This window comes from Oncorhynchus gorbuscha, linkage group LG09 (assembly GCF_021184085.1).
Source record: "Oncorhynchus gorbuscha isolate QuinsamMale2020 ecotype Even-year linkage group LG09, OgorEven_v1.0, whole genome shotgun sequence".
NCBI lineage: Eukaryota > Metazoa > Chordata > Actinopteri > Salmoniformes > Salmonidae > Oncorhynchus > Oncorhynchus gorbuscha.
This window is the reverse complement of record NC_060181.1, coordinates 59,121,242-59,148,613: the sequence shown is the minus strand read 5'-3', so window position 1 is coordinate 59,148,613 and position 27,372 is coordinate 59,121,242. Positions and strand designations below refer to the sequence as shown.

Here is a 27,372-nt window from a genome sequence, read left to right as displayed (position 1 = left end):
TAGAACATAGGCTAGGGGGCTAGATCATATATTGATGGCAGTCACACTGTACGAGCCCACACCTGCTCCTGGTTTTTCAGCTACAATGATAAGCAGGCAACCTTGACGAAAGACACCTGAGCTTTGTTTTGTCTTTGCGAGCTTTTCATAAATTTGTCTTTTCCTTACAAAACCAGCTGTGACACCGTAAACACTACGTTACTGAACCTGCCCAACTCTCTGTAGGAGCAGCTAACCTACTGGAACATTGGTTGGAGCTCACCTGTACTCCCCTCGTGACCGTGAGGTGAGTGGGACTAGGATATTCAGTAACAACAGTGAACTGTGGAACGAGAAGCGCACAACAGGTTTGTGACGACAGCACATGGCCATGTTGATCTAGCTACTCTAAACTCCTTAACGCCAAAGACATGCCGATGACACGTAACTGTAATTCTTACCCTGGATGTAGGCTTGATCAGACTGTTTTCCGACAACGTCAGTCTAGTGCTGTGGACGGTCTTCGTGTCGGATCGAGAACTGAGAGGGGATCACTTTCAGTGGGGCTGCTGAAGGCGTGAGAATGCAATATGACCTCTGAGAAAGAGCACTAATATGGCTTTGTTTCAGTGCATGTATGTGCAATGAGAGGAACGGCCTAGGTCACGGTTAAGGAACGAATCGGGTGCCGACGCTACTGTATGACTGGCCCGTTCGCTTTACATGAACTCATAAGTGCTCGACATCTCTTACTTGACCATTGCGCCTCATCCATAATGCACACAGAGAGAATTTACCTTGGCTTTCACCAGCTATTGTCTTATTTTGGGACTGTCATGGTGGCAAGACTGGGAGATTGTCACAGACTACTAAAATAGCTTTGGCTCTCATCTTCTACTAATGTAATTAGAAAGCATTTGCATTGACTGATAGCGGAAGAATGTGTATCAGTCCAGGGTTATTTTTGGACACCTCATGCTGCTCGGCCTAAGTGTCCTTGTCTCGGACTTTGCCACTGGAGGACCCCCAGTTCGATTGTTTGAGTAGTCTCTCTCTTACGCTGTCGTTTTTGATTTTTCTATCTGTAGGTGTCATCTCTCGCAGGCACACACATATGCACTACACTAAATCACTATTGCGCTGCTTAATGCATCTGTTGAATAAGCATGGGACTATTCACTTTCACGTTTACAAAAACTTGCATGTCACTTCTATCCTCTTTTTATTTGATGGTTTCCTGTTTTGTTGGTGTCTTGCTTTGTCAGTGGTGCTCTCTGGAGAGGCGGGCCGTTTCATATGATGGTGTGTCTAAGTGAAAAGGTAGCCTAAGCCAGGTGGTGCTGTGTTATTGTGACAGTGCTGTTAGCTCGGGCTCCCTTACACTGGGAGTGCATTACTGGAGGCTCACAGCTCCCGCGTCCCAAATGGCACTGCTGTTTTTCAGCAGCAGGGACTGGGAGACTAGTCAGGATCGAGGGAAAGCTGAACGGAGCAAAGTACAGAGAGGTCCTTCATGAAAACCTGCTCCAGAGCGACCAGGAACTCAGATTGGGGCGAAGGTTCACCTTCCAACAGGACAACGACCCTAAGCACAAAGGCCAAGACAATGCAGGAGTGTTTTCGGGACAAGTCTTTCAATGTCCTTGAGTGGTCCAGCCAGAGACCAGACTTGAATCTGATCAAACATCTCTGGAGAGACCTGAAAATAGCTGTGTAGCGATGCTCCCCATCCAACCTTAGCGCTTGAGAGGATCTGCAGAGAAGAATGGGAGAAACTCTCCAGATACAGGTGTGCCAATGTTATAGCATCATACCAAAGAAGGCTGTAATCGCTGCCAAAGGTTCTTCAACAATGTACTGAGTTTTTATTTTTATAAATTTGCACATACAAAGCAGTTTTTTCTGTCATTGTTGGCTATTGTGTGTAGATTGAGGGGGGATACAATTTCCTCAATAAGGCTGTAATGTAAGAACATTTGGACAAAGTCAAGGGGTCTGAATACTTTCTGAATGCACTGCATTATACCTTTTTTTAAATACATTTTTTGTTTGACCAGCAATCAAAGCCTTTTCTTATTCCACCTTTTTAGAATGTAAAATGGTCGAAAAAATGTACATATGCTTTAATTTCCCCAAAACTTGACTTTGGTGCTAATGGGGCTTTTTACATGGAAATACCCAGTTAAAAACATATGCTACGTTTTGTATTGACTGAAATTCTGTCATCTAGATTTCTGCAATCTAAGTAAACTGGTGGACCAGATGTTACCTTAATCACATGCAGGCAGTCATTATCTACAGTAGCCTCTCAACCCCAGCCCAGTCTCTGCTACACATTACCTTTCAGATAGATGTTATCGCATCAACCCCCCCAACCCCCCACACACATAATGCCTGGCTGGCTATCACAGAATGACAGACTACCACGCCACAGCCCACCACACCACAGCTGAGTCACTCTGTCTGGGATACTCTCCACATGCTTCCAGTCCAGCACAGGGCTCAGTTTAAAGTGGAGTCGGGACCTCAGTGTGAAGTCTGTGACAAAGGAACACTTGGTCTTACAGTCTGGCAAACCTCCAGGACTCATTACAGAGATACGTTGCATACCGACAACGAACAGCCCTTTGTGTAAGTGTGCTTTGTGTGCAGGTCTGCTTTCCAGGTAGTAAAAAATAATCTTTTCATTCAAAACAAAATGCAAGAAGTGGAAAAAGAGGATAAATGACCAACTAAAACCAGGGGGAAAAGCCAGACTGGTAGAGAGACACATTTGTGGATTTTAATATGTCACTGTGTCAAAGCGAAGAGGGCTCATTTGGGAGTCATTGAGTTAAAAATAACTTTATTGTGGTGGATCATGTTTTGGTAGGAGGGTTCATTTTGCCCCACTGGGCCAGCCTCATGGGCAGCAGATGAGCCTTGCGGAGAAGCTTGTGTCTGCTGTGTGCTGTGATCAGACAGAGGAGCCCAGCCAGCTCTCGCTCCCACTCTCACTTTGCTCTGCTCTGCTACTGCCCTGCACACTCTACACGCCAATCCAACAGCTCGTCTCTTTTCTCTGCTCCAGATGATGCCTTGGAAATAGCCGGCCCCCATGAGTGATATGAATAACACACTGGAAGACATAAACACCTCTGGCTGCCTCGGAGAGAAAGCAGAGATTTTTGGGAGTGGGAAGGGTAATGTGAGTGGCTCTTCCAGCCCGTCCCTCATCCCTTTGCATGGTCCTTTACAACCACCAAATGCCCAGCCCTCCAAGACTGCTGTCTGCAAAGGAAATAGGTATGGTGTATTTCTCCATTGGAATGGCTGCTGTGAATGAGTGTGATTTACTGTTTTTTTTTTCAAACTTATTTTTAGTCTGTTTTCAATTAACTGTCTAAAACACAAACCTCAAATGTGTTAGATATGCTGAGGCTCTTGGAGGAAATACTATCTTACTTTATACTGTAACTCACTACTTGAAGTTAATCTTTAACATATGTGATTAGTGAGCTCATACAATGTGCTCTCCTACAGAGGAATAGTACACCCTTTGTGTTCGCAGCGGTAGGGCACAGAAGTCCCAGTTGAAAAATAGCTGTAGACTTTGTACCTGTAAACACTTGTGGTGAGCACACAACTGTCAACGAGTGGATAGTTTTAGCCAATTTGGATAGTACACTGAAAGAACTGGACTCGAATCAAGCACCTGTTACTTTTCTGCTTGTAATTAGTAACTTAGTAACTGCTGTGTGTTTACAGAGCAGTAAGGAAATGTCAACGTGAGCCACCTTTTTTTTTTTTTTTTTTTTTTTTTTTTTTAACCATTCAAGGCCTTCACTTATAAACTCTGTTTCCTATCTTCTCATGCTGCTACCGGAGAATGTGGTGACGCTTTTGTCAGCCTGGTCATTCCCACACGGACAGGGTGTTTTTTTTTTGTTTTTTTCTTTCCCTGCTCGATTTTGATGTGAACGGATGAAATGGACACGCTTTGAGAAGTAAACAACAGAACGGCCATCAAGGCCGCACCCTCGTACATGACACGATCAGAAATCCATAAATAAACGGAAGGATTATACACTGTGTTTCAGTTGTGGTTTCACTGCATGAATGGGGAGACATGGGTATACAGATTGTAGCCGATACAGAATGTATAGAGTATCACCAAACTCTTATCTTGATTAATGTCGCATTTAATGGGATTAATGCTAATTTGGAGAGAACTAGGCTCCAAAGTGCTATTTCTAAGTGCCCTCTGAGGTGGAGTGTGTTACCTATTGCATTGTTATCTATTGTTTTATCAAATATCGGTTTGTCCCTCTGCTGGGTGTGTCGTCTGACTGGCTGAGAGTGTGTGGGGGGGAGGGGGTGTTGGCAACACAGACACAGTGACTGGCCGTCAGCCATGTCTGTCTGAGAGGATCACCTGTTCAGTCAAACTGATCCCCTCGAATGTACAGAAGACACATTGTCCTCATCAAAGGCCCCAACAATAGAGAGGAGGTATAGAACACAAGCTGGCCATACGCAAACTTTTTAGTTTGGGTATGGACTGTAAAATCTGATGTCTCAGATCGAAGCTAAGGAGATCCCTATGACTCTCTCTGTAGGCTCCAGACCGACAGTCCTCCAGCAATCTGATCTATGGTCCCAATGGCATTAACATGGCTGCCTCTGTTTTATATACTCCTTCTTTCCCTTTCTCCAGGAAGAGTGAAGAGGGAGAGGAGACTCTGCTGACTGACCCATTTCCAAACCCTTTCCCAGAACTTATTCCCTCAACCGTCTCATCCCTCGTCTCTGATTGTTTATTACCCTGGACCAAAAGCGGCGCAACTCAAGTGAGCAGATATTTTATTCCAGTCTGCGTTCTCTGTGTATTATATTATAGAAAACACCACTTTCCTTCCCCTGTTATGTTTTCCAGTTGAAAACCTCCGGCATTTACATGTGATTCTGAATAGCATGGTACTGACAGAAGAAAGGAAAAATAGCCGCAAAGACGCGTGTTGATTTAAATTCACCCATAGCTCGGTCATGTTTGGCTTGCGCTACGCATCTGATACTGCAGGGCGTGAGGACTCCAGAACCAGTTGTGCAAGTATGAAAATGAGGTTGTTGAGAATGCCTTGTCAGCACACTCTACAGGGAATCCACACTACGTGTGATTGTGAGAGCCGGTCTTTACCGAGATTCTGTATCAGCACTAGTGTTACAATGAACAGCACACCTGGTCTAATGGCTAATGTCAAAATGAATGCAGTACATCCGGAATAGGGTGACATTTGGGACGAAGCCATTGTTGGAGAGAGTGGTGAATGTGGGGGAGAGGAGACCTGGCACTGGGTCAGAGTTCACTCCTTACTAGATCCCTGGCTCTGTTTTGGTTCTTGCTTGATCTCATCGCATGCAATTCCTGTGCTTTAAATTAATAACTCTTCAGTACCTTAACTTGTCCCTATACCTATAACAACATTGTAGTTACGTAGATAGAAACTGCGACGCAGTTACATGGTAAGAGTTTATCGGTGTAGGTTTGTGTACACGCGGCTGTCTCCCACCTAGAAGAGAGAATTAACGTTTAGATTTTGGGGGTTAGGTTTATTAATTCAACTTACAGCAGATGCATGGTGTACACTAGTGATTGTACATTACTTTAACTTAAAGTAAGTTTAAAATAAAGTTATACTTTTTAAAAATAGGGGATTCGATTCAGCCTGCACTACGGAAAACCATACAGCATGGTCACACAGCTGCTCTTCCTTTTCCTGGCCTACAGAAATTCATTTTTAATTAGTGAAGTTAAAACAAAACTGATCTAATTTGAATTTGTGTGATAACATTAGCATTTTCTCATTGTAGGTCAGGAGCAATGTTTAATATATATATATATATATATATATATACTGCAAAACTTCGATTTCTGCCAATGTTGAATCTGTACTGTATGATATATGAGCTTTTACAGAACCCATGCTCTGTGCCGTTTACTAAACTGGGAGCACATTCATTATGTTCCAAGCTAACAATTATGGTTATGCTTTAAGAAATGACTGAACGTCAAAACGGAAAGCCTGCTATACATTATCCCCAAGACTGTCAAGTCAGGCTGGCTGTGGCTCGTTCGATGACCACACCACCCATTCCCTGGAGGCGATTGGTTCCCTGCAGGTGTTAATTACACTCACTGGGTATCTCTGGCTGAGGGAGGGGGGAGGGGATGAGGCAAGGGGGGTTAGCCCAACTCAGACCTCTGAGTCATGGTAAAGCCTGAAATTACAGAGCTCAGTGCTAACCAAAGAAAATCAGCAGCATTAGACCTCGCTCCTCAGCTTTTAATGAGTTGCTTTCCGAGTGTATTTGTCATTCTCCAGTTGTCTCCGGCGCCCATGCGATTTAGAATACTTTGTGATTTTCTAAAGGGAGGTAATCAGCTTGTTGTTTGTTCTTCTGTATACAGTCTGATAAGATGATTGTAGAGCTCGATTGTCTTCCCAAAGAAACTAAAGTGTCAGTCCTCACTTGATACAGCGGTCTCAAATGAGCCCTTTATATCCGATCCCCTTTCCACTTGACCCAGGATTCTCATTGACAAATTTGTGGTTGCATTTCTCAAATGATCCCCTCACTCCGTTTTTTTTTTTAAGTCCATAGGTTTAGCATGGATATGGCTTTCTCTTTTGATTGTTAAGAGTGAAATACTTGGATTTCTCAGCATTGAAGTAGTATGCAGAATGACACCTTGGTGACCTCGGGCTGGAACAGTGTGGCTCCTTGTTAGCCTGTCTCAATGTGCTCCTTATGTAACACAATGATGAGAGCTGCATTCTCACCTGATTAGGCTGACAGGCTTTCACTCAGCCTTTTGAGCTGTTCCATTGTCGAGACAAAGGGAATATGTCAGACTGACCAGCTGTTTATGTGTCACAATCCCCCAGTCGCAGGGTCACGACCCATCCTCAGCGGCACTTGAGAAACCAGTGAAATCACTGCCCTAGCCCCATAAATGGGTGTGACAAGTCTGTCTATTGAATCCCCCAGGCTCTCTTTGAGGGTAGTCAGTCTCTAGGCAAATTATTTACTCTCAACATTTTAAAGTGGGGCTGAACTTGATGATTTAGCCTCTGTTTCAATTCTCCTCATGAGGTAATGTGAATGAGATTTTGGTCTTGGAGGCGTGCTTTGGAGTGTGTTTGAATGGGGGAAGCATTTGTACATTCACTCTGCTAAAACAGAACTTATATTAGTTATTGAGGTGTGATTGACGTGGGGGGGTCCGTGGGTGAATTTTGAAAATGTATTTGCATTCTTCATCTCTAACTCGTTGTTAGAAACAAATTTGGTCCAAATCGGATGTTAGGAAACTTAACGTGTGTAAATATTTGTACTGAGACAAACTGAACAAGTTCCACAGACATGTGACTAACAGAAATGGAATTGTGCGTTCCTGGTGTAACTTGGGCAGTTGTTGTTGCCATCCTGTACCGATCCTGGGTAGGTGTTGTTACATGTGGTCTGCCACTGCGAGGACGATCAGCTGTCCGTCCCGTCTCCCTGTAGCGCTGTTTTAGGCGTCTCACAGTATGGACATTGCAATTTAATGCCCTGGCCACATCTGCAGTCCTCATGCCTCCTTACAGCATGCCTAATGCACGTTCACGCAGATAAGCAGGGAACCTGGGCATCTTTCTTTTGGTGTTTTTCAGTCAGTAGAAAGGCCTCTTTAGTGTCCTAAGTTTTCATAACTGTAACCTTAATTGCCTACCGTCTACTTAACCTGTTAGTGTCTTAACGACCGTTCCACAGGTGTATGTTCATCATTTTTTTATGGTTCATTGAACAAGCATGGGAGACAGTGTTTAGATTTATTGAATATTATATTAATCCTATAAATTCAAATGGCCAGTTAGGGTACAATCAACTAGATTAATTTCTCAGAGGTCAAATTATATTTCAACGCTAATCCTATGGTTTTCTAACATAAACTAATTCAGAACAATCTGAGATGGTGGGTGTTTCTTGTGCTTTATGAGGTGGAATGATCCATGGGCGAGTCGATGCCACATTTTCATTTGTGCTGAAATCAAAATGAAAGAAGTTATCTTGCAAATTCAGCAGGCTATGGCGTAAAATAGGCTTGTTGACGTGTCGTTTTAAATTGATTACTTATCATTAATGCAGTCTTTTGGTGTGCTTATCAATATCACAAGCAACTTTTTTTCTCTCACTCCTATCGATAAAATAGTTGTATTTAGTCATACACAAGTTTTACTGTGCGTGAAGTTTCAAATGCATTCTGTCATTACTAAATGTGTAATGTGGTAGGTATTTTAACATAATTTAACACACAAACAATAACCATGTGTGTGACGCGTATACTTTTTTTGTTTCAAAGTAGATTTGTTTGACTTCAAAGAAATACTCTGTCACCCTGATTTAGCCCTCTGCAGTAAAAGGTTAATAAAATATGTAATCAGTCTTCTAACTCAAATGAAAGGGATGATGACTCAATCTTTGCGAGAGATGGAAGGTACCTGGATTTCATTGGTCCTCACCCCTGACTTAGCCTGCCCTGAGTTAGCCTGCCCTGAGTTAGCCTGCCCGGGACAGATTAGTACTAAAGGGTTCTTTGCAATCTAGATTTTCCCAGCTAAAAGCTGAGCCGCTATCGTAGTACTGGTTATCCTGAGTTGACCATCAGAAAGTATTCACACCCCCTTTGACTTTTTACACATTTTGTTGTTACAGCCTGAATTTACAATGAGATTTGTTTTGTCACTGGCCTACACACAATATTCCATAATGTGAAAGTGGAATCATTTTCTTTTTTTAAATTTTATTGAAATTATTAATAGTTTGATGCAGTAAGTATTCAATCCCTTTTTGTTATGGCTAGCCTAAATAAGTTCAGGAGTAAACATTTGCTTAACAAATCACATAATAAGTTGCATGGATTCACTCTGTGTGCAATAATAGTGTTTAACATTATTTTTGAATGACTACCTCATCTCTCTACAACACACATACAATTATCTGTAAGGTCCTTTAGTCTAGCAGTGCATTTCAAACACAGATTCACCCACAGACAAAGGTTTTCCAATGCCTTGCAAGGAAGGGCACCTATTGGTAGATACGGTAAAACAAATAAAAACATCTGACATTGAATATTCCTTTGAGCATGATGAAAGTTATTAATTACACTTTGGATGGCGTATTAATACACCTAGTCACTACAAAGTTAAAGGCGTCCTTCCTAACTCAGTTGCTGGAGAGGATGGAAACCACTCAGGGATTTCAACATGAGGCCAATTGTGACTACAACTGTTCTGAGTTTAATGGCTGTGATAGGAGAAAACTGAGGATGGATCCACAACATTGTATTTAGTCCACAATACTAACCTAAATGACAGGGTGAAAAGGAGGTCTGTAGACAATAAAACTATTCCAAAACATGTATCCTGTTTGCAACAAGGCACTAAAGTAATACTGAAGAAAATGTGGCAATACAACACATTACTGAGTCCACTCTCCATATTTGCAAGCATATCTGTGGCTGCATCATGTTACGGGTGTGCTTGTAATCGTTAATGACTAGGGAGTTTTTCAGGATAAAAAATATACGGAATGGAGCTAAGCACAGGAAAACCTGGTTCAGTCTGCTTTCCACCAGACACTGGGAGATTAATTCAACATTCAGCAGGACAATTACCTAAAACGCAAGGCTAAATACACAGGGGTTGCATACCAAAACAACCTTGAATGTTCCTGAGTGGCCAAGTTACAGTTTTGACTGAAATTAGCTTGAAAATCTATGGCAAGACTTGAAAACCATCTTGTCAGAGCTTGAAGAATAAAAAAAAAAGTGTGCAAATATTGTACAAAGTTCTTAAGTGATTTACCAAGAAAGACTCACAGCTGTAATTGCTGCCAAGGGTAATTCTAACATGTTAATTTAGGGGTGTGAATACTTATGTAAATGACATATTTCTGTATATAATCTTCAGTACATTTGCTACAATTTCTAAAAACATGTTTTCACTTTGTCATTATGGGGTATTGTATGTAAATGGGTGAGGGGAAAAAAACATATTTGATCTATTTTGAATTCAGGCTGTAACAGCAATGTGTAACAAGACAAGGAGTATGAATACTTTTCTAACAGCACTATAGTATAGGGCTCTGGTCTTGTCTGGAAGTAGCCTAGACTAGCTAGCAGGTTAGCCAACTTCTTTCGCTAATTATCTTCAGCTGGCCGGTGTGCAACCGTGGCAAAGTTGGTTTGCCTTTGGATACAGTTGATGAGGACAAACCGTGTTTTTTTTTTATCACACAATACCCCATAATGACAAAGTGAAAAACGGGTACAACAAAAAGAGAAATACCTAATTTACATACGTTTTAGACCCTTTGCTATGAGACTTGAAATTGACCTCCAGTGCATCCTATTTTATTGCTTATCCTTGAGCAATCAGGGGAGAAGGGCCTTTGTCAGGGAGGTGACCAAGAACTCTATGGTCACTCTGACAGAGCTCCAGAGTTCCTCTGTGGAGATGGGAGAACCTTCCAGAAGGACAACCATCTCTGCAGCACTCCACTAATCAGGCCTTTATGGAAGAGTGGCCAGACGGAAGCCACTCCTCAGTAAAAGGCACGACAGTCCGCTTGGAGTTTGCCAAAAGGCACCTAAAGTACTCTCAAACCATGAGAAACAAGATTCTTTAAACTGATGAAACCAAGATTGAACACTTTGGCCTGAATGTCAAGTGTCACCTCTGGAAGAACGTCTGGAGGAAACCAGGCATCATCCCTATGATAAAGCATGGTGGTGGCAGCATCATGCTGTGGGGATGTTTTTCAGCGGCAGCGACTAGGAGATTTAATCAAGATCTAGGGAAAGATGAACGGAGCAAAGTGCAGAGAGCTCTTTTATGAAAACCTTCTCCAGATCGCTCAGGACCTCAGACTGGGGTGAAGGTTCACCTTCCAACAGGACAACGACCCTAAGCACACAGCCAGGACAACGTAGGAGTGGCTTCGGGACAAGTCTCTGTATGTCCTTGAGTGGCCCAGCCAAAGCCCGGACTTGGACCCGATCGAACATCTCTGGAGAGACCTGAAAATAGCTGTGCAACGACGCTCCCCATCCAACCTGACCGAGCTTGAGAGAATATGCAGAGAAAAATGGGAGAAACTCTCCAAATACAGCTGTGCCAAGCTTGGTAGTGTCATACCCAAGTAGTCTCAAGGCTGTAATCGCTGCCAAACGTGCTTCAACAAAGTACTGAGTAAAGGGTCTGAATACTTATGTGAATATCATTTTTTTTAAATACATTTGCTAACATTTATGAACCTGTTTTTGTTATGTCGTTATGGGGTATTGTGTGTAGGTTGAGGAAAATAAGGCTGTAACGTAACAAAATGTGGAAAAAGTCAAGGGGTCTGAATACTTTCCGAATGCAGTGTATATCACTTTTTTTTTTTTTTAAACACATTGTCCCACAAAAAGGAGACGGTAGTGTGTTAAATTATTAAAGATATAGGGATTGGACTAGTATCGGTGGTGTGTGCAATGGTGCTAGTTGCCGTGACAATCGGAGTAGCCACTGTGCTTGTACGTGATTGACCAGGTTTTTAGTTTACTGTGATTGGACTGAATGCCCATTCGGAGTCGTACTGAGGCCCTTTGCTTGACATGCCATTGTTTAACATGGATTTTCAAAGCTTTTTCAGTCGTGAGAAAGCAGTTTGCCTGAGCCACTGTCAGCCGCGCTTTTGCAGTGTCATGGTGCATTTGCATATCCAAAGCGGCAAGTCGTGACTGCTATGGGCAAGTCGACTCTCTCACATCAACTTCAACCAGCACTCTCCAAGAAAAGCCCTATGCTCTGTTGTGCATCTCTCACACATGGTTGAGTGAATTTTTTTATCCGTTTCTATTGTGTTTATTATTTGACCTTGTCCATTTGTAGTTCTCGGATCATATGTTGTACAGGCGGAACCAGTTTAAGTGTTAAACTATTCAAATGCTCCTCAAGCGAATTCATTAATGTTGTGTAGAATATTATTCAAATACCGACTGTCTTTGGGGATGTGATGGTTGTTTAAAAAAAATGCATTTTTAAATCCAGTTGTGTTATTGTGGTGTAGACACTTTCACCACTGATCATTACAATCTTTGGGTACATTACATGCCGCGTAGTGGCTAACGCGGAATATAATATTTAATGTTGAATGCATTTGTTAAATGATTGTTTTCACATGATTTGGGTTTTAACTCTATGCATGGGAATGTGCAAAACGTTGTAACCCTCTCTGTCTTTAAGTGACATGGGCTAACGGCAGCCAGTGATTTAAGAGGGCAGATGTGGTGCTAAGGGGAGTCGGTTTGATCAGTATCGGTCCTATAGTACTCCTGCTCCCTCAGCCATATCACAGCCACTTCTGTGACTACCTTGTGAAATAGAATACTTGTGCACTTTGGAGCGTGACCTCAAGTCAGATCCCATTGGTAGGAGCCATGTCCCCTGGCATTGCCATGTCTTTGCAGCACCAAGGGCCCTCAAAAGGCTAGCACAAAGCCCTTCAATCCATACCATGCTTGGCAAGGTGTGCAAGGAACACCCTATGTTTGTGTGGTAGGCAACGTGGTTATGAAGAGCGTCCTATTGGTAAGTAAAGCTCTTTGCGTAAAGCAAGTTGTTCCATGACACAGCTACTTGCGTACCTGTCGTATTGTGTCATTTGTAACACCTTTTTATTTGTAAGGTATTGGTGGTTACATCGCAATCCAATTGTTCATTATTATAATTGCTTAAAGATTTTAATAACATCCATATCATTTTATAGACATCCATAGTTGAAAGTGCATACTATTGATGTCTGTACTTCTCAGATGCGAAATAGTTGTCATACAACAAGGGCATATGTCCACATGTATTCTGGTGAGAGACTTTTAGGTGTACAGAACTGGTAGAGTGGAAAGACACTCTGCTTGGCCCCTCACCAGACAGACAGACAGGCAGACATACCACCCCCCCCTGCTTCCAGACAGTGTTGGTGTTCAGTTCTGCCTTCTGACTCAATGAGAATGTCTGCTACCAGTCTGGGGCTATCACTGTGTCATATCACAAGGAACCTATACCTTGTGTACACATGTCTAGGTGGACGATTTATGCTCTTATGATTTCAGGTCCGGCACAGTCGAGTCAAACAGGATAGGACCATATAAGAATGACCATTGTTTTTGTGTTATAATATTAAGAGCACATAAATTATGCTGTAATATGGATGAAAATGTCAATTTGAATGTACAGTTTACTGAATGTACAGTTGAAAAAAAGTAGGATAGCAGTGTTTGTTGCAATACCTCACTACAAAGGTATTCCTGTGTATTTATTGACCTGCATTTTCTAGAGTTAGTTTTCTTTGCAGGCAGGCAGTGTGTGTGTGTGTGTGTGTGTGTGTGTGTGTGTGTGTGTTAGTTTTATTACTAACTGGAGTTAGTTTTATTTGTCTGTGTGTGATCGCTGCAGACTGGCGAGACTCAGGCCTGCTGCTCAGCTCTGGGAGGGCCTGCGGAGGGTTCTTGTTTGAATCGAGCCCTGGTCAAGAACAGAGTGTCTGGAGCCGGCTTTGTTATGAGAGCTGCGGAGACGCCGCTATCTATCTGGCTCCATTAATTCAGATTCATTTTTGCACTCTAGGATAACTAGCAGCGTCTGCTTGTCTGTGCTCTCAAGACGATGTGCTGCGGTTCCAGATAAACAGAGAGCCTGTGAGCTTGGGAAGGACTCCTCGTCCGTTCTCATGAGGGGAAATGTATGAAATTCACTGCTGTGCTGCCTGCCTGCCACCCCCCCCCACCCCTGTCTGGTCTGGGAGGAAGGAAGGAGGGAGTGAGCAGGGAATCCTCCCTCTAAACTATGGTGCACGGTCTGATTCTGACCTGTTTACTGTGTTGTACATTTCATGCTCTTTCAATTAGTACATGAAGCCGGATAATGTATTGAAAATTAAACGCAAGTTTTATTTTATTTTTCTTGTTGAATTTATTTAAATGTATACCAATGGGGCCCTGTGTGGCATGACAGGGTTGTGGGTTAGATTCCTACGGGGGGACAAGTGCACTAACTACTGTAAGAGCGTCTGCTAAATGACTAAAAGGTCCAATTATATCCGTTTGCCTATAGGATGTGGTTGATTAAATAATTGATCAGCCCTTTAAAATAATCCAAGCATTTTTTTTCTAGTCTCTTTTGTTTCTCATAATATAGTCAGTGTATCTTCTCATTGACGTTGCCTTCTCTGCTTGACATTTTAAGATTGATAGGAGAGTTTGGGATTGAACGCTGAGCTTTGCCCCTGCTGAAAGAAATATGTAGCAGAGCCGAACTGGCCTGTGCATGTGTGGTCCTTATCTAACAATGCATTTCTGGGCACTTTTCGGCTGTGACCCATTATAGGTCCTAGCTAAATGCATTACTGGGTTTTCTGAAAAGAGATCTATCTAGCACTCTTGGATGTTTCTAGTGTCCTGTGTTCAAGGACATGTTTCTGCTGTCCTTTTAATCACACTTAATTCATTAAGAAACGCTTGAATTTTTCCAACAAAACCATAACATCATTATCAAATTCCCCTTTTACCTCAAACATTTAAAAAAAAGTTCATCAGCAGTTAGCATTTGGCAGAATAGTTAAAGGAGCTTGTATAGTTGTTTAGCAATGTAGGAATTAAAATTGATGTTTTGTCAAGGCCAAATCCCCTTTTCCCCTTCGATTTCATTGAAGACATATTTATTTAATGTGTAACCAGGGTTGGTTAGTAACAGATTACATGTAGCGCGGATTAAGTAATCCGAGTAACTAATCAATCCGGATTGCTTTTTTCTTTTAAAAATGTGTAATTTGGATTAGTTACATTCTTAAATACAGCTGATCACATTTGGGAGTAGTTCAGGTAAAATTAGGTGAAAACATTTCTAGAACTTTGTCAGCATTACTGACACTGTAACTCCTCTTTATCAGACCATTGAGAGTGACTGTAATTATTACATCATTAACTCTAATGCATACTGTAGCAGCCTGCTCCTACTTCATAAAGACTTCTTTGTTCATCCTTACAGTAAAACAGATGTGGATAATGAATTGTGGCAATTGTGGCTGTGGGAACAACTTGGTGCAGATCTATTTTGAACCCCCCAACCCCCCAATTCACAGCCTGCCAACCACCTCTCCCCCAATCCTCTCTACTTGCCTGCTGAGATTTGTTTCATGCACAGCTTTTCCTTGCCGTAGTGTTTGTATAGATATTATATCAGCCATGCGCTTTTATCCATTCCCTAGATTTGCACTTAAACTTACTATTTTTTTACGTTACAAAATTAGGAGAAATTAAATATGGAAATGCCTCTCAAATGCGATTTGATGGGTAACATTGTGGCCGTATTTGCAAATGTACATTATTCTAAAGTTGACAACATTTCTACACCATTTGTAGTACAATGATATCATTGAATATACCAACATATATTCTTCTGGTAAAGACGAAAGAGGTGCAAATGCTACTAAAGAACTGGCCATTGATTAACCCTCAAAGTATTCATTTTCAGCAACAACAACTAAATAAACCTCCGTGTTGCATTTGTACCAATGGAAATGCAGTCCCTGAGCTGCAAGAAATGAGCAACTACATTACTATAGATGATACAGTACACCTATTAACTTTTGTGTACCATTTTTAAACCTGATATATAAAGTAATTTTTGCTTTCTCTGACCTTCTCCATTGTAACTATAGTCCTCCTTGGAACTATTTTTTTTATCAAGAGCTGTTTGTGGCTTGATAAAGTGGCTTTCTTTGAGAGGGGGGGGGGGGACGACGACGACGTTTTAGTTTTCCAAGGACAAAGGAGGAGTTTATTGTTCAGAGATTACTTCTGTCTCTGTCTCACACATTCAGTGTGCACGATCTCACTGTAGAGATGGACTGTGCAAAGTGCATTCTATAGCATACAGTAGAATCACTTCCAGTCCAGAGGCTTCTGAATGTTTGGATATTAACATTGTGATTATTGTTTGGTTTTTCTAAAAAATAATTAATAGAATACCAGTATTTACAATTAAGATATATATATATATATGGATACATTTCACCTTAGTTGTTGTGCACTGAAGAACGAAACATGAACTTCAATACGAGGAGAGTCACCTTGCCTGCCATTACTCCACTTTGTCTTCAGAAGCGGGTAGGAAATGAACCTGTACCTTCCTCTCTTTGCTGCCATGTGCATGTCTTCTGCTTTCTTGAACTATCCTAATTGTGTCCCGTGTTAAATGGTAACACTTCAACTAAGCATAGGAGTGAAAACAGATTTCACCACACATCGTTTTAAGTCGTCGGCATTTCTGAACCAGTTTGACGAGGAGAAAGGAAAGGTACCTACAGATCCAGATATCTGGTAGTTTGGACTTGATCCTTTTGGAATGTGCTTCAGTCTTTTTCTATCACTTTCCTTATCAGGAAAGGAAAGTTTTCTTTACATTCAATTCATGTATTTGTCTTCAGTACACATTCCCTTTTTATTGCTGAAGTACAGTAGATGGCTGTCATTAGAGGGCCCATTCGTCTCCCGAGGTTAGCTACAGTAGCCTCCTCTGTTTGTGGGTTTTTGTGTGTTACTAGTTGGCCTACATTTTGCACCAGAAGCTTCTGTCGATCTAGCGGGTTTTATAGTAGAGGCAAAGTAATGTGCTGAAATGTTGCAGTCCGAGCACTTATTCCAAAACGATGGTTGACATTAAAACACAATTGTGTCCACGTATTTTTTTCCGAAAGGTACAATGAACTCCGACTACCAAATTGTGACGATATCACTCTTAACGATGGATGAACCAACAAGTGATTTGGAATGCAAAACATCTGACAGCTTGAGATATGTGTCTATAATTGTCTATAAACCTGTGTGACAAAAATGACACTAGAGTGAGCCATTTCAAGGTTCTATGTGAGCCTGTTGCCTGTTGAACCACTCTTGAGAAGCACCACTGTTAAGTGGGTAAAAGGTCTGCCCTAGCATTATTTATGGTCTTTCAACATATTCTTGGTTTGGTGTCCTGAGTACCTGAAGATTTATTGTTGAAATAAATTAAGCATTAACCAGACCCATGAAATGAGAGGTTTGGCATTACGTGGCAGAAACAGAATAGACGGCTGCACAATGTTGAACCAAAATGGCTTCAAAACAAGAGCAGTAGGGCAAAGAGGCCCTTGAGTAGCAGCTTGATCTGCTGTGTCCAGACAGACAGGCAGTTGAAGCTTGTGGAGGAGTAGCCTGGTTAACTGAGCTCATCCAGGGCTTTGTCGTAGTGAAGGGCACTGTGGATGTACAGTGGATACACACTGAATCGAGCTGTGGGACTGGAGTTCAAGGTAAAAACCAGTACACACTAATTGGTAAACCGGTGTCTGCAATCTTGTCCTTGAGATAAAGAGGACTTATAGAATGGTCTATGCTTTGCTTAACAACGCTATATTTAGGACAGCGCAAATGTCTTTCCTTTCTCAATAGAAGACCATTGAGACTCTGCACATAATGTTCCTTTCTTCCCGGAGTTCTGTACATTTTGGATGTCCTCCAACGCTGCTGTCGACGGGAGTAGAATTTGGGTTGCATATAGTACTGCTTCATAGCTCGTAGCACTGCTTAGCTCTGTCATCACCATTATCGTTGTCACTGTTGCCCAACTCCTATCTTATTTCCCTTGGCCCTTTTCCCTGTCAGGCCCTGCACAGGGTATGTCATTGTTTCAAGTTTCCTCGATTCCAGAACGACTGTAATTATCTGAAGTCAATCATGGGCACACTTCACATTTACTTTGGACCGAAATTCACTTTGGTATTTAGTTGCACAGTTCCAGAATCACTGTGATTGCACTCGGCACTATTTTTCACTTCAACTGATGCATTAAGCAGCCCTTATATATTCAATCCTCTCTTTTTTTTTGTAACATTTAGGTGTTATCTTTTGGATATAACGACGAGAGTATGAAGGACTTAAGTTGACATAAAGTCTGTGTAGAAAATAGCGGACTTTATCAATCTTTCTAGGGAAGGTTTTGTAAAGCAGCCGCAGTAACTTCCTGTATATTAGTAGTATGACACTTTAGAGGAGTGAGTTTGGGAGTCTGAGTTGCGGTCTGTCGAAATAAAAACCAAGTGTAGGTCTGCACATGGAGCTGCATGGCTACCTGATGAATGCAACTCTTTGTGCTCGTTGACACAGAAAGTGGCCGTTCACAGCAGCATTTTAGCTGGCCTCGCCGTTCATTTTACTCCCTGGAACAAGCGATTTATCATGGATACTGTAGCTAGTCACTTCAACCCTAGTTGAAACATCCAACATGCGAGGATCAAACCCATACAGGAGCAGTCTTAGGCTAGCGTGGGTTCAGACTGTTGAAGGATTCGTTAGATTGAACTAAGCACTTTATTTTTGCTGTTAGTGAGTTGTGAACTTTTGCGGTCTGTGACCTTGTGTCTCCAATTAAGAGAGTAGCTCACCAAATAGGACCGACCCAGAGGATTTTGTTGCGGAGTGTTGAGTGTCTTAATTTTTTTTTTTTTAAGTACCTCATCAAATATTTGCCCAACGCTCTCTAAAGGATGGTAGACATTGTTATTCATTAAGGAGATATGCGGTCTCTATATGGAGCTCTGCAGATCACCCCAAGTATAAAGGACATACAGGCCATATTGTTTCTCTTGTTAGGTATACAGAGACTGAGACGTGCATGCAGTACGCGTAACACTACAGTCATTTATAATGCATGTGTAGCGTTCTAATAAAACGATTAACTTTAAATGAACACAAAATGTTCTGTCAGCACAGTTCATTTATACATTTATAAAGGGCTTCAATGTATTAAAATATCCTCTTGGCACAAAAATGTTAAACTTAGTGTGTAAGAGCGTTTCATTCCAGTGTATTTGTGTTGAGGATAGGGCTGGCACAATTACAGTGTAACCGGCAGTTATGGATGAAGACTGTCATGAAAGTAAAATAACCTCCATAACCTTAAACATTACAAGTCCCGGCATTTGTGCGGTTAAGTCAGTTTCTGACTCTTAACGCTCCTCGCTGAAATGAGCAAGGTGTTGTAGAAAACATTTCTATGGCAGCACATGCTGTCAGGAGCATAGGAGATTATATTTATTTATTTTGTTTATCATAATTTTAAAAATGTATTTTCTAATGGTTATAATGGTGACTGCGGGCATTTGGCTGACCAATAACCATCATCCAAAATTGCATGACCGTCACAGCCGGAGTAATTCACTTATAGCATCATCACCCCCTGACAAACCCTGCCCTGTTACTCATGAAACACAATCTTTTTTAGAGATTTGATTTGGCAAATTATCAGGAAGTGACTTCCACAGAGGGACACAACTGGAATCCTGCCTAGATGCTATTTCCACAGCCTGATTTTTAGAGGCTCCTTCACACTCTTCATCCTGTTGTCATTTCTACCACTGGAAATGCATTTCAAGCATTGTAATGGTGTGTACAGTACAGTAAGTACACTGGGCTTTTTGATTATTACTGTCCTCAGCTTTCTAATGTGAGTGACCTAAGAGTTGCTGCAATGTACAAGATGATTACAGTGTCTCATTATCATTAGCTTGTCTGTCTGTACTGTACAGGCCACCCACCAAGGGGACATTGGCTGTTAAAGTAATCCCAGTAATGCAGTCCCTTTAGCTTTTGTTAGGTACCTACAAAGGGAAATCCTTTGTATTTTTTTGTCTTGTAAATCTCGGCACCGACTGATTTAAATCACTAGATCGTCTACTTCATTGTGTGGTGATGTCATAGCTGAAGGTTGTGATTCGCTGCGGGCTCCTTAAGGGCACTAACCCCAGCGCTGCTGGAGCACTGTGACCTCCTTTCTCTCCACAAAAGAGGGCTGGAGCGTCCTGCCCAACCGATCCGCCTTAAACCAAGACCCAAGCACACAGAGGCAGCCAGCTGATCTTTACTGTGCCTCTCTCCCTCCCCCGCTCCCGCCCACCCCTGTCAACTTTAGACAGAGTTGACCCAACTAGCATTACATTTAACTAGCACCTTTTGTAATTGCTTTTGAGCTCATGCAGGGCTTTATGCTAAGAACTCGACTTGCCATGGCTGTGTGAATAGGGAGGGGGGGGGCGAGCCTTGTGACTCTTTTTTTCTCCTCCTCTTCCTCCTCCTCCTCCTGGGGTGTGTGGAGCAGAGCAGGCTGATCCTGGTCTCTTTTTACTTGAGGAAAAGGTGGCAGGTGATTGGGCCAGAGCCTCGGTGACATATATCCGTGGAGTCAGGAAAACGCTGTGATCAGAGGCAGCTCTTTCTAATTAGCTCATTTCAGCTCCACTGCAGTAAAGAGAGCGAGGGAGAGCTCTGCTTTTCGCTTCCCAGCTGACACTGACTCGCTGCTCTGCTTTTTTTGTTCTGCTCAGCTCTGCGCTGTCTGCCTGTCTGGTGCATGTTTCCATGTTCCTCACTAAAAGCCTGGTTTACAATGCTTTGCACTCAGCCCTACATAGGCTGCAGAGTTGGCTCAAATTCACACGTTTGCTTGTCTCCCAACAGAGGGGTAAGTTGTGATGTTCGATGGATTTGCTAATAACTTATTTGGTGTTTTTTGAGTTTCTCTGTGCTATTTTTAATGCAGAAATGTAACAACTGCTGTGAATGGAAAAAGAAAAAAGATAATTGGAGCAATAGTTCAGTACTTTGTTATGGACACATTCTCCAACTTTTGGAAGAATTTGGTGCTGTTGTGTGGCTTGGAGAACATTTTGAAAATCCTATGCATTTGAAATTACGCCTCCCTACCTTTATTTCTTGCCTTGTTGGTTATTTGTAATGTTTTCGATGTGCATTTGATATGTAAATGTTGTATGTATGTATTTAATGTATATATTTTATATCATACAAGATGTAGTTCATGTCAATGTGTTTTTTTCACTGCAGGTAATCAAAGTGTATAATGAGGACAACACCAGTCGAGCAGTAGAGGTTCCCACTGACATCACAGCCCGGGACATCTGCCAGTTGTTTGTCATGAAGAATCATTGCATTGATGACCACAGCTGGACTCTGTTTGAGCAGCTCTCTCATCCAGGCATAGGTAAAAATGTCAATGCAGTACATCTTTATTTATCCCATCAGAGGCAATTAAGAAAGTCACGTCGGTATCTAATCGACACATTCCTCCACATATAAAAATACATTATACCTGATTGCAGTGCCTTGCAAAAGTATTCAGAACCCTTTGATTTCTTGACATGTTATTGTGTTACAAAGTGGGATTCAAATGGATGCAATGGTCATGTTTTGTCAACAATCTACACAAAATACTCTTATGTCAAGGTGGAAGTTTGTTTGTGCAACGACTAAAATATTGTCGTGGCATGAGTATTTAGGCAAACCTAAATGAGTTCAGGAGGAAAATGTGGCCTTAGAAAAATCACATGAATTACATGGACTCACTCTGTGTGAAATAATAGGGGTTGACAGTGTTTATTTTTATTTTTTATGACAATCCCTTCCTCTGTCCCCCATTTATACAACATCTGTAAGATCCCTCCGTCAAGTATTGAATTTCGAGCACCGATTCAACTACAAGGACCAGGGAGCTTTTTGAAAACCTCATAATGAAGAGCAGTGATAGATACATGGCTAACAAGAACAAATCAGACATTGAATATCTCTTTAAGCATGGTCAAGTTAACAATTATGCTGTCGATTTTTATTTTTGTTTTTGGATTAAAATCATTATTTTTTTTAAATAAATGAAACCACCCAGACACATCACAGATACAGTCGTCCTTCTGAACTGAGCTGCAGGACAGGAATGAAACTGCGCAGGGATGTTACCATGAGGCCACTGATGACTTTAAAACAGCTACAGAGTTCAATGTCTGTGATGGTAGAAAACTGAGGATGGATTAACAACATTGTAGTGACCTAAATGACAGAGTGAAAAGAATAATACAAATAAAGAGAACATGCATCTTGTATTCAAAAAGGCACTTAAGTAATACTGAAGAAGAAGAAGAAGAAGAAAAGTACAGCAGAGGAATATACGTTTTGACTAAATGCAGAGCTGAATGTTTGGGGCAAATCCAACACAACACATCACTGAGTAACTGCCTCTTGATTTTCAAGCATGGTGGTGGCTGCATCATGGTATGGGTATGCTTGACATCAGCAAATACTGGGGAGTTTTTCAGGATAAAATGAAACAGGATGGAGCTAAGCACATGCAAAATCTTAGAGGAAAACCTGCTTGTCTGCTTTACACCAGAGACTGGATGAGGAGTTCCCCTTTCAGCAGGACAATAATCTACAACACAAGGCCAAATCCACACTGAAGTTCCTAAGAGGCCAAGTTACCGTTCTGGGTAACACTTTATTTGAAGTTACACATGTGACACTGGTAGTTTATAATTATGTATGTAAGCAACTAATAAGGTCTTTCCTTGTTATTACTCATGTATTATACCTTCAGTATTTTCTTATTCAAACACAAGGCATATATTACTGGTCAATCATTAATCACTTCATTGTTAGCCATAATAAAGACATATTAGTTGTTAATTAATAGCACGTTACACCAGAAACATACTCTTTGTAAGCCGTCTCAATATGGGACTAATAAGGACATACATAGTACCTTACAATGTGTTCCCTATTCTGAAGTGTGGCCACATTTTTAGTTTCAGCATTGTTTTGGGACAGAAGAGGCACACCTCCCCACATAAATTATGTCATATAGCCAACAAATCAAGTGAAACATTTCACATAAACAATTAGCATCTAAACTTCCATGGTGCATAGTGTCTTTTTTAAAATCAGAATTACAATAATATTAGCACTTGTGGCAAGTGTATCTATGGATGTTTGGTGGCTAATTATTTACGTAAAATGTTGACTTGTGCTGGGATTCAATCTGATCGTGCATTACAGCATGCTTTACTTTTACAGGTAATTTAATGCTAGCCGTTCCTGTAGACTTCCAGTCATTGTGCTAATGCTAGTTACTAAAGCTAACTTCCTTCATACTGTACACCAGGGGTTGAAACTGGTTCAGGGCAGTGGAGGCTGCTGAGGGTTCAGATGGTTTAGACCCTTTAAGGTTCCTGCCGCTATCATCTGACCTATCTCTGACCTTTTTAACCTTTCTCTCCTCTCTGGGGAGATTCCTATTGCTTGGATGGCAGCCATGGCGTGTCCTTTATTTAAAGGGGGAAAACAAGCTGATACTAACTGTTATAGGCCAATTTCTATTTTGCCCTGTTTATCAAATAATGTTGGAATAACTTGTCAATCATCGACTTGCTTTCTTGACGTCTATAGTATTCTCTTGGGGATGCAATCTGGTTTTCGCTCAGGTTATGAATGTGTCACTGCAACCTTAAGTCCTAAATTATGTCACCATTGCCCTTGATTCTAAGCAATGTTGTGCTGCTATTTTTATTGACTTGGCCAAAGCTTTTGATACGGTAGACCATTCATTTCTTGTGGGCCGGCTAAGGATTATTGGTGTGTCTGAGGGGTCTTTGGCCTGGTTTGCTAACTACCTCTCTCAAAGAGTGCAGTGTATAAAGTCAAAACATCTGCTACATCAGCCATTGCCTGGCACAAAGTGAGTACCCCAAGGCTTGATCCTAGGCCCCACGCTCTTCTCAATTTAAATCAACAACATAGTTCAAGCAGTAGGAAGCGCGCTCTTCCATTTATATGCAGATAATAGTCTTATACTACGCTGCCCCCTCCCCGGATGTTGTGTTAAACGCTCTACAACAAAGCTTTATTAGTGTCAAACAAGCTTTCTCTGCCCTTAACCTGGTTCTGAACACCTCCAAAACAAAGGTCATGTGGTTTGGTTAGAAGAATGCCCCTCTCCCCACAGGTGTGATTACTACATCTGAGGGTTTAGAGCTTGAGGTAGTCACCTCATACAAGTACTTGGGAGTATGGCTAGATGGTACTGTCCTTCGCTCAGCACTTACCAAAGCTGCAGGATAAAGTTAAATCTGGACTTGGTTTCCTCTATCATAATCGCTCCTCTTTCATCCCCGGCTACCAAACTAACCCTGATTTAGATGACCATCCTACCCATGCTAGACTTTTATTTATTTGATTTAACCTTTATTTAACTAGGCAAGTCAGTTAAGAACAAATTCGTATTTACAATTACGGCCTACATAAAGACTACGGAGATAAGCCTCCCGGGTGGCGCAGTGGTCCAAGGCACTGCATCGCAGTGCTACCTGTGCCACCAGAGACTCTGGGTTTGAGCCCAGGCTCTGTCACAGCCGGCCACGACCGGGAGGTCCATGGGGCGACTCACAATTGGCCTAGCGTCATCCGGTTTAGGGAGGGTTTGGCCGGTAGGGATATCCTTGTCCCATCGTGCATTAGCGACTGGTGCAGTGCACGCTAACCAGGTCGGCGGGTGCACGGTGTTTTCTCCGACACATTGGTGCGGCTGGCTTCCGGTTTGATGCGCGCTGTGTTAAGAAGCAGTGCGGCTTGGTTGGGTTGTGTTTCTGAGGACGCATGGCTTTTGACCTTCGCCTCTCCCGAGCCCGTACGGGAGTTGTAGCGATGAGACAAGATAGTAACTACTAACAATTGGATACCACAAAAAAAGGGGTGTTAAAATAAAAACTTTTAAACAGAGATGTAATTTATAGATTGGCAGGTAATGGTGCTCTGGAGCGGCTAGATGGTCTTTACCATTCAGCGATTAGATTTGCCACCACTGTTCCTTATAGACACTTCACTGCACTCTATACTACTCTGTAAACTGGTCATCTCTGTATACCTGTCGCAAGACCCACTGGGTCTATTAGCTAGAGAAGAATGGATTAACTTTTTCAATGCTAGTTAAGTTATAATATAGTCCTAGTTATCAAGTTTCACGTTGGATTTATTAACTACAAAAAGGTAAGGTGTTTTCAATTCTGGCGCCGCTCTGCACACACAAGCTTGTTATCTAGCTAGCTCAAAGGACATTCAAAGTTCCTCCATAGAAGCCACTCCTCCTAGGTATAATTATGTGGACCTAATTCAGATAATGCATGTCATAGCAATATGCCCAGTACTTCAAGCCTTCTCCTCAACCCTCTCTCGCTCTCCTCCTCCTATTCAGTACTAAATGATTGGAAAACAATTTTGGTTCCAACCACTGTGTTCATCGGACTCTGGGGGAGTAGATGAAGGGCTTAATTGCCAAAATCTCTTAACGATCCCTTTAAAAGGCGCATTGTCAACATTGTGCGATCAGATTGAATCCCGACCTTGAATGTGTGGCATTAATATGAATCAATTTCTTATCTAATGAAACTACACACATTCTCCGTTTCAGGCCAACAATATATGGTGTTGCTCATGGGTGTGGGGAGGTGTGCTCCTTTGCGTTTCATAATACATAATATAAGCCATACAGCCAACACTCAAGTATATGTACGTTATATGCACATTTTGTTGTTTACATCATGCTGACTGGAATGTTTTCTGTATGGTATATACATTATGTTGGTATGTGTGCCCCTTTCTGTCCAACGAGGTCATTTCTGTAAAGAAGATTTTTCATGTAAGAATGTGGCCACAATTCAGAGCAGGGAGCACATTTTAAGGTACAGTCCCATATTGATACGGCTTACTAAAAGCCTGTTTCTTGTGTAACTTGCTCTTAATTAACGACTAATGTGTATTTATTATGGCTAACAATGAAGTTATCAATGATTGACCAGTAATTAGACTTATAACGTTTTGAATAAGAAAATACTTAAGTCCTAATACATGACTAACACAGAATAAATACCTTCTTAGCTGCTTATACACACACTTATAAACTACTAATTAGTTACTATATATATATATATATATACCTTTTAAAATAAAGTGATACCCAGTTTTGTGCTGGAAAATCTATGGCTGTCTAGCCATAATCCCCAACATCTTGACAGAGCTTGAAGAATTCAGAAAAGAATAATGGGCAAATATTGCACAGTCCAGGTATGCAAAGCTCTTACAGATTTAACCAAGACGTACAGCTGTAGTTGCGGTTCAATGTGTTTCTAACATGTTGACTCATGGAACTGAGTACTTATGACACAACTATATTGAAGTTATTTAAATTCTTATATATATATATATTATATTTATATATATATTATACTTATATTTATTTTTTTATTTTTTAAACACTTCGATATTGCAGAGACACGTGTAGATTGTTGGGAAAAAAACAGTTACTCTTTCTGTGGCACACCAGTGTGATTCTGCTCTTTGGTACCATAAGTTGGTCAGCAAACACTGAATTGTGCAGCAAAAGTGACTCGTCGTCTTCTATCTTCTAACCATTTCTCATCAGCATTCTTCACACTCAGATTGCATAAGTTACCCAACTGTTCTGTTCATTATTTAGCAGAGTATTTAAGCATTGATTTAGCTGTAAATGTGCTGTTCTCATTCAACCAGTATAGTAAAGTGTGTCTTAAAGTTTGTTCCTCTGAGTCTCTTCTCTTCTGCTTTTAATTTGGAATAAACTTTTTTTTTTTTTTTTTTAGATGAATGATAATTGAGAAATGAATAATTCCACTACCCAGTATATGTCGTTACGGGAACATCTGGTAATTCTAGATAAATGAGAACCTAAATTAACCAGTCAAAGTTATTGTAGTACTTTGGAAATGTGTCAAAATGTCAGCTAAATGTGGCTTCTCTTGTATTCTCGTAGAGTCAATTTTTTTCCTGATGATGAATCATTGCATTCTGAAAGTATTCAGACCCATTCCCTGTTTCTACATTTTGTTACATTACAGCCTTATTCTAAAATGGATTACATTTAAATTCTCATCAATCTACACACAATACCCCATAATAACAAAGCGAAAAGTTTTTTTTTTTTTTTTTTTGCCAATGTATTAAAAAAATGTATCTTATTTACATAAGTACTCAGACCCTTTGCTATGAGACTCAACTGAGCTCAGGTGCACCCTGTTTCCATTGATCATTCTTTAGATGTTTCTACAACTGGAGTCCACCTGTCGGAAATTAAATTGAAAAGGCACACACCTGTGTATATAAGGTCCCACAGACACTGTATGTCAGAGCAACAACCAAGCCATGAGGTCAAAGGAATTGTCCATAGAACTCCGAGACAGGATTCTGTTGAGGCACATATCTGGGGAAGGGTACCGAAAACATTCTGCAGCATTTGAAGGCCCCCAAGAACACAATGTCCTCCATAATTCTTAAATGGAAGAAGTTTGGAACCACCAAGACTCTTCCTAGAGTTGGCTGCCTAGCCAAACTGAGCAATCTGGGGAGAAAGGCCTTGGTCAGGG

The 27,372-nt window shown here is 41.3% G+C and overlaps 1 protein-coding gene across 13 annotated transcripts in view; it reads left to right on the top strand.

Moving 5' to 3' along the window:
- The window catches only part of LOC124043837 (growth factor receptor-bound protein 14-like), a 45,576-nt gene that overhangs the window by 3,006 nt on the left and 15,198 nt on the right, over window positions 1–27,372 (top strand). For 3 of the 13 annotated variants that reach the window (XM_046362867.1, XM_046362866.1, XM_046362863.1), the window contains 3 exons: window positions 3,050–3,264; window positions 4,676–4,808; window positions 20,981–21,137. In XM_046362867.1, the coding sequence (XP_046218823.1) occupies window positions 3,077–3,264; window positions 4,676–4,808; window positions 20,981–21,137 (478 nt within the window). In that variant the 5' untranslated portion in view covers window positions 3,050–3,076. Of the gene's footprint in view, window positions 1–2,437; window positions 2,611–2,674; window positions 3,265–3,927; window positions 3,966–4,675; window positions 4,809–15,936; window positions 16,211–17,242; window positions 17,395–20,261; window positions 20,601–20,980; window positions 21,138–27,372 lie in introns of those variants that run through there. The other 10 variants (XM_046362869.1, XM_046362868.1, XM_046362876.1 and 7 more) reach the window with 8 other exon arrangements.